Source organism: Candoia aspera, chromosome 2 (assembly GCF_035149785.1).
Source record: "Candoia aspera isolate rCanAsp1 chromosome 2, rCanAsp1.hap2, whole genome shotgun sequence".
NCBI lineage: Eukaryota > Metazoa > Chordata > Lepidosauria > Squamata > Boidae > Candoia > Candoia aspera.
The window spans coordinates 72,680,751-72,688,626 of NC_086154.1; the positions used below are offsets into that span (position 1 = coordinate 72,680,751).

Here is a 7,876-nt window from a genome sequence, read left to right on the forward strand (position 1 = left end):
GGACCCAGGAAGATGCGGAGCTCTCGCCGGCCGGTTCCCTGGAATCAATGAAAGGAGTTGAGTCTTCAAGCTCCCTCCAAAGCTGGCGGCGATTCCCCGGACAGATGTACAACTTCTCGCATTTTTCACGGTTTTGCTCCGAAGGGGCTTTTCTTCCTGGCTCTGCTTTCACCAATTTGCGCCCATATTTTAAAAGAAACATCCCGGGGCCGCGGGGGCGGGGGAGAGGGAAGTTTGACATATTTGGGGGATCCAGCGGGCTGGGGTGGGTGGGATTTGAGGAAACTTTGTGGGGAAGGAAAGCCACCGAGGGAGGGGTGAGGCATCATGACAGCCGCTCCTGGCCAAGAATTTCCGTCGGGACGGGGCGTGAAGGAAGGGAAGCCCAGTCCCGCCGCCCAGAAGGGAGGAGGGGACTCGGCGGCGATGGAGCTGAACTTTAGCGCAAGTTTCGGGAGAAGTTCTTAGACTTAGGCAAAAGGTCTCGCTCTGACAGCCGCGAGAGGTACCCAGCCCACAAAGCCCAACTAGGCGGGGATGCCGCCTCTCTCTTTCCCTCTCGTCTTTCCCCCGATGCCCCAGCCTATGTTCCGGAATGGTTTCTAGAGCCGCTGCTCCGAATCCAATCGCTCGGGCGTTTCCCGCGGGTGATTCCAAGTAGCTCGGCCGGGCGCTCTTCCCGCTCCGCCGGGCGTTTCTCTTGGGCAAGGGGAGTTCCACCGGCCGAGACGGGCGCCCGGGCGAGGTTTCCCCCGGCGGCGGGAGATGCCGGGACCCTAGGCGCGCTTCCCCAAGGCTTGCGGGCTCGGTCCAGCATGGCCGTCTATGCCCTCACTGGCTTCTCCCTGGTCAGCCTGCTGAGCTTCGGCTACTTGTCCTGGGACTGGATGAAGCCCGGTCTGGTGGCCGAGGTTTCGAGGGACCCGGCGGGGAAGCCTCGCCCCCCGCCTGCCTTCTCCAGGCCGCCTCACCTCGTCTTCATTCTAACGGACGACCAGGGTTATCACGACGTGGGCTACCACGGCTCGGACATCCAGACTCCGACGCTGGACAGGTTGGCTGCCGAAGGGGTTAAGTTGGAGAACTACTACATCCAGCCCATCTGCACTCCCTCCAGGAGCCAGCTTATCACCGGAAGGTAAGAGCTGCCTGAGCGGGTGGCAGAAGTGCCATTTCAAGCCACCCGCTTCTGGCCAGCTGGGAGCGACCAGTCAGGAGAAGCAACGCACGGCAGATACAGGCGCCAAGAGGGAAAATAGCCACTTGGGTGGTGGGTGCTGGAGATGGACCTCAATGTATTTCTGCCAGGGCTGCCCCCCCCGCCCCGCCCCGCCCCCCAGACAAACTTGTAACAAATAAAAAAGAGGGACAGAATTAAAGAGAGAAATGAATAACTAGACTGATGGGGGGAAAAACACTATTTTAAAAAGATAATGTGATGCTCAGGACACAAAATTAAAGTGTTAAAAGATGAATATTTGTGAGCCTTTTCAGGAGTAAAAATGTTGGATGGATTTCACTGCATTAGAATTTTAAAACTGAAGAATGTTGGTGTGCAGGCAGTAACAATGAGTAATAACAATGAGTAATAATATTAGATATATCTCATAGCATTAGCATTTTAAAATATAATAATATTGGTGTGCAGACAGTGTTACCCAATGGATGGAGTCCAATTTTCAGTTCAGACAACTTTCCCTTCAGGGCGAAGCCAGCTTATCTTGAAAAAAATCTCCTTTGCTCCTTATTTAGATGGAAATAGTATTACTGATCTCCCTTGCCAGGTTACCATTAGGATGCATACCACATTTGGTTAAAACTTGTATATACAATTAAAACTCAGATATGGAATGGGTGATGATGATGATGATGATGATGATGATAGTATCAGCAGCATTTGGCGAATCAATAGCATTTCATCAGAGCCTGCCAAATCTTGACTTGCTAATATTGTCCCAAGAAATTCATTTATTTTGTTAGCAATCAGGGTAATTTAACACCCCTTTTTAAAAAATGGTCTGGTTTGGGATTAACAGTATAATTATCCATGATAATAACATTGGACTGGATAGGCCACTGAAAGTTTTGTCGAAACATAAGCAAAAGTTTTCTCTTGAGGCAGTCTATTGGTCCAGTACTGGCAAACTTGACTAGCAGTGCATCTCCAGATTTGACGAAGGAGATTTTTCCACTTTACCTCTTGATCCTGGGGATTAAGCCCAAGAAGCATATTTGGCATGTAAAATATATGATGTACCATATACAGTGTAATATATGGGGAAGAAAGACTTCTTGCTTGCTAAAACGCAGAAGATCTATTTTTCCCTGGCAAACTGAAGCCTACCTGGGCAAAGAGGATATCATGCAAATATCTGCCCAGACGTTCCACGATCCGCCCTCTTCACTCTGCTGCTGCAGCTGTGCAGCTGTAGCCCTACAGGGCAGTCCTGCATCTTCTCCAGCTACCAAAATGAACATTCTGGATGGAAACTCTGTTAACCCAGTTCCACAAATCTTTATGTTTTACCAGGTTTACCGTGGCTTGCTCTGTTATCCAAGAGCCAGAAATCAAAGAAACTTGCCTTATTTTCATCGTCCAAGCATCTACCAGGCATGATCTCCCACAGCTATGCATTCCAAATCAACAAAACTGTGTGTGTGTTTGTGTGTGCGGGGCCACAACTTGGGTCTGTGTCACCCGGGGCAAACATGGATTCTGCGCCCATTTGGCACCCCCCCAGCGCAGCGCCCGGGCCACATGCCCCGGTTGCCCCCCCTTGGTTGCGGCCCTGTATGTGTGTGTTAGGATGGGGCGGGTGTGTGTGATTCAGAGCCAACTGTAATTATTCCTTAGAAAAGAAAAAAGTTTGGGGATTGGAGAATGATGGTAGCTTTTCCTAAGACATGGAATATCACACTTCCAGAAAGGTAGAAATCCGCTTTGTGACTAGCTAAAGTATCTTTTGTGCCATTCATTTAGTTTTGTATCCAATTTCAGAGTGCCATTATCTGCATGCATATCATAGGCTATATAATTTAACAATGAAGCAAAAGTATGTGGATTTCTTCCATAAATATTTTGAATTGGAGGGAAAGTAATACAGCTACAGCTGTAGCTTACATTATAGAAGGCTCAGATTTTTGTGCACTAGAGCCTATTTGTGGGAATAAGATGATAGGGCCTCCAGTGCACAAAAGTTTATACCATAATAAATCTGGAAGTGTTTAAGCTGCTATAACACCTCGACTACTAGTTATTATTTTCCTACTACAGCACAAAACTAACTAAACTGGCTTCCAAAATAAATGATACGATGGATTTCAGAGAGTTAGCAAGATAATTACATCTGCAATCTGATACCATGTACCTGGGGCTAAGCCTTCTGGGCTTCATTTCTGGGCAACTATGAATATGATTGCACTCTATAAGTTGCACAGTCCAGCTTTTCACAGAAAAAGGCATTCCTTCTCTTGCAGCAAACGCTAGAGATTTTGCTCCAATTCAACTCAGTTTCAAAAGGACCAAGTCATTTGATAGATGATAAATAAAGTTTTCAGAAAACCAAGTATGTCTATATAAAACATTATTTGCTGCTGAATTGACTCCTTGTGGAAAGAGAGTCCCTGTTTAGTGACTGCCTTGTTTAGCAACCATTCACAGTTACAACAGTGATGGAAAAAGTACCTTTGCAACTGATCCTTGCATTTACAACCTTCGCAGGTCTGTAAAGCAAAGGAAAGCCAAAGTAAGTTCATAAGCACAGTTGTGGTTTCACTTAGTGACCACTTTGCTTAATGACTCAGTTGCTGGTCCCAGCTGTGGTTGCTAAATGAGGACTACCTTTAATATCTGTATTTAGATATTAATAACTGTAAATCTTAAAAAGGAAAGCCATTGAAATTTTAACTTTTGACTCTCTAGATAGTATTGATTGTGATTCTGAATTTGTCTAGAAGTAGTGATGCAAAAAACTTTTCTAGGCAGATGCTATCTAATCCACAGTAACAGAACAGTATCAGCCCTTTGAAGGTTTTAATATGCTTCCCTACATTAATGATGACAGAGGCAATAGGCTGTAAAGACTTGTTTTTCTTTTATTTATTTCTCACATTCCTCCACTGCCCATCTCGGTAAGTGACTCTTGATGCTGTTCTCCTTGGTGTGTTATCTGCACCAAGCCTCTTAACGTGCTGATACTGCATTTTCAAGTGCTATCCAAAACATATGTAATTATTCTCATCTGGAAAAAAAAATCACTATGCAGAATTTATAATATCAAAATAATTACATGACATTTGAAACTCATTGTGCATAGTGTTATAGATCAGGCATAGAGTTATGGATACAGGTAGTCCTCGGCTTATGTCCATTCATTCAGCTACCAGTCAAAGTTACAACAGCAGTGAAAAAAAATGGACGTACAACTGGTCCTCAATGTTCCAGCCATTGCAGCACCCCTGTGGTCATGTGATTGTGATCTGGGTGCTCGGATACCTGGCTCACGATTATGATGTCATAGGGAGCTGCAGTCACACAATCGCCATTTGCAATCTTCCCTGCCAGCTTCCCACATTCAATGGGAAAGCCAGCAGGGAAGGTCGCAAGTCACTCCAGTAAGTTGTTCCCACTTTTTCTCCTGCCCGCAACACCCCTCCACCAGCCTGCAGCTGGCCCTCCCAGGCCCTCCCCAGCCTCCCCCGTCCCCCCATGGCACACCCACGTTCCTACCTGGGACTCTCACCTCTTCCCATTTAACGACCCACACATCTTGGGGTTACAACAGCAACTGGGACTGCCTGGGATTGCCATCACTAAGTGATGCGGTCCAGTGATGTCTCACTTTATGTTTGCATCACTTAGTGATGGCAATCCTGGTCCCAATTATAGTTGTAACCTGAGGACTACCTGTAGTGTCATGGGCAGTCATCTATCAGGGATGGTGTAGTGGTTAATCCTGCAGTGTGCAGGGGATTGGACTTGACCTCTTAGGTCTGTTCCAACTCTGATTCTGTGATGTCCAGGATGCATCTGAGGAAACTGGTCCTGTCTTCTGAGTGTAGTTATGTGGCTAGGGATGCTTTCCAGGTCAGTCCTTTTACCATCAGATTTACAAATTTTGAAAGGTAATGACAAACTTCCAGAAATTAAGTTGGAATTGCACTGATGCCCACTGCAGTTCTGTGCATTGGACCTATATTCACAGCATAAGCATCCAGAAAGTACTGTATAATAGATTGATCTTTCTTCTTGCTCCATTATTTGCTCCTGTTACTTCTACCATCTCTGGCACATGGTCAACTTCTTCAGCTGGAGGAAAAGGCTAAGGAGGAGGTGGAAACAGGAGTGGTGAGCAAGATCAGGAAGCAAATGAAAAAGTGATGTGGCCTGAAAGTGGTCTGGAACTGCATTGGAACTGAACAATATTTCTGTGCATCCTTTAAAAATATGTGTATCTTACATGTATGTATAGAAGTGTACCTGGAAATAGATACCCATTATATTATGTCTGCTTACAGCTTGGACATTTTAAACCTGTTGCCATGCAGCTTTTAGAAGGAGTCCAGGGTAGAGTTGATGTTCTGTGGGGGAAACTTGCTCTTCAGGTGCACAAATGTAGGTTCAGTGGGGACAGAGGTGTTGCAATTCAAGATTATTTCTTTGCTTTCCGTGTCTCTCTTTCTAGGTACCAGATCCACACAGGCCTTCAGCACTCCATCATCCGTCCCCGGCAGCCCAACTGCTTGCCTCTGAACCAGGTCACTCTCCCACAGAAACTGCAGGAAGCCGGCTACTCTACCCACATGGTTGGCAAATGGCACTTAGGCTTTTATCGTAAAGAATGCCTGCCGACCCGCAGGGGCTTTGATACCTTCCTGGGCTCACTGACAGGAAACGTGGATTACTATACATACGACAACTGTGACGGGCCAGGAATATGTGGGTATGACCTTCACGATGGGGAAAATGTAGCCTGGGAACAAAGTGGCAAGTATTCCACCTTCCTTTATGCCCAGCGAGTCAGAAAAATTCTGGCAACCCACAACCCCAAGGAGCCTCTCTTTATCTACATAGCGTTCCAGGCAGTGCACACCCCTCTACAGTCCCCAAAGGAATACATCTATCGCTATCGCTCCATGGGCAACGTTGCCCGCCGCAAATATGCTGCCATGGTCACGTGCATGGATGAAGCTGTGAAGAACATCACCTGGGCCCTTAAGAAGTACGGCTACTATGACAACAGTATTATTGTTTTCTCGACAGACAACGGGGGGCAGACATTCTCTGGGGGAAGCAACTGGCCGTTGCGAGGCCGCAAAGGGACATACTGGGAGGGAGGCGTGCGTGGCATCGGGTTTGTCCACAGCCCACTGATCAAACGCAAGCGAAGAACCAGCAGGGCACTCATCCACATCACTGACTGGTACCCAACTTTAGTGACTTTGGCTGGGGGCAATGTGTCTGAAGCAGATGGCTTGGATGGCTACAATGTATGGCCAGCTATCAGTGAGGGCAAGGAGTCGCCACGGACCGAAATCCTGCACAACATTGATCCTCTTTATAATCATGCCAAATACGGCTCTCTAGAGAATGGCTTTGGCATCTGGAACACGGCAGTACAGGCCTCTTTGCGGGTAGGAGACTGGAAGCTTCTTACTGGAGATCCTGGCTACAGTGACTGGATCCCACCACAGACTCTGACCAACTTCCCAGGGAGTTGGTGGAACTTAGAGCGCCTGACGGACGGGATGCGGCAGTCTGTCTGGCTTTTCAACATCACGGCCGATCCGTACGAGCGCTATGACCTGTCAGAGCAGCATCCCAATGTGGTCAGGGCTCTGCTTGTTAGGCTGGTCAATTACAACCAGACTGCCATCCCGGTCAGATATCCTGCGGAAAACCCACGAGCTCACCCTGACTTCAATGGTGGCGCCTGGGGGCCTTGGGCCACAGAAGAGGAAGAAGGGTGGGAAGGAGGGCATGGAAAGCTGAAAAACAAAAAGCGGAAAAAGAAGTGCAAGATCTGTAAGCTACGCTCCTTTTTCCGAAAGCTGAACACCAGACTGATGTCAAACCGCATCTGAGATGGGGCAGGCTGGGTTCTTGCCCAGAGTCAGTCCTGGAAGAGAGCTGCTCCAAAAGATGGGAGCAGGGGCAAGGATCAGTATAGCATTGTCCTTTCTGCTCAGTGTGAAGTGAGGTGGACTTCTTCCGCCCCCCTATTTTTAGGTAGGGATAACTGAGTCTGCCTATCCATCCCACTTCATCTCTCCCCCAATTTCAGCACCAACATTGCTGATTCTCCAGTATGGGCAGACTTTGCAACCTGTATTTGACATAGTCCCTTCCTTTCAAATGTTACGACATGAGGTGGTACTTAATGTACAAATGTTCGTTCTGAAATGCTGCAGCAAAGATACCTAAACTATGCCAATCAGGAACTCGTGGGAAGGATATAAATTCTCATTCTTCAACCAAAGACAGAATCAATTGTTCTCTAACCAGGGAAGGTATCTATTAAGGAAGAGTTTGCTCTGTATTTGCTATTGACTCATGGAACGCTGACCATAAATAATCTTCTGTAGTGTTTTTGCTCTGAGAAAGCAACTGTGGATATTTCTCTCCCTGGAGGCTGTAGTTGCCTCCTTCGGATCACTTTAGTGCCTGTGGGTGGGGATACAGAAGACCTGGGACAATTATTTTTATCAGAGTTAGAATGCAGATCTGACATTTTAACTCTGATAAATCCCCCCCCCCAAATATATATAAAGCCAAACATCTTGTAAACGTGGGCAGGGACATCAGTAAGGGCTGTGTGAGTGTTGCTTGAGGTGAGAGTATAGTCTTATGCATGCAGAAAGAGCTGATAAGAACTGA

At 47.0% G+C, this 7,876-nt stretch overlaps 1 protein-coding gene across 1 annotated transcript; it reads left to right on the forward strand.

Annotated features, from left to right (window-relative positions):
- The first annotated feature begins 302 nt into the window (after positions 1 to 302).
- ARSI (arylsulfatase family member I) lies at positions 303 to 7,586 on the forward strand. The gene is made up of 2 exons (XM_063292199.1): positions 303 to 1,138; positions 5,685 to 7,586. The coding sequence occupies exons 1-2, from the start codon at positions 816 to 818 to the stop codon at positions 7,081 to 7,083; spliced, it is 1,722 nt and encodes a 573-aa protein (XP_063148269.1). The 5' UTR covers positions 303 to 815; the 3' UTR covers positions 7,084 to 7,586.
- Positions 7,587 to 7,876: the final 290 nt, after the last annotated feature.

Bases quoted from the DNA above. Each gene is read 5' to 3' on its own strand.
- ARSI (XM_063292199.1), top strand. From the start codon at position 816: ATGGCCGTCTATGCCCTCACTGGCTTCTCCCTGGTCAGCCTGCTGAGC. The intron at 1,139-5,684 runs GTAAGAGCTGCC...CTCTCTTTCTAG, and splicing joins AGCCAGCTTATCACCGGAAG to GTACCAGATCCACACAGGCC.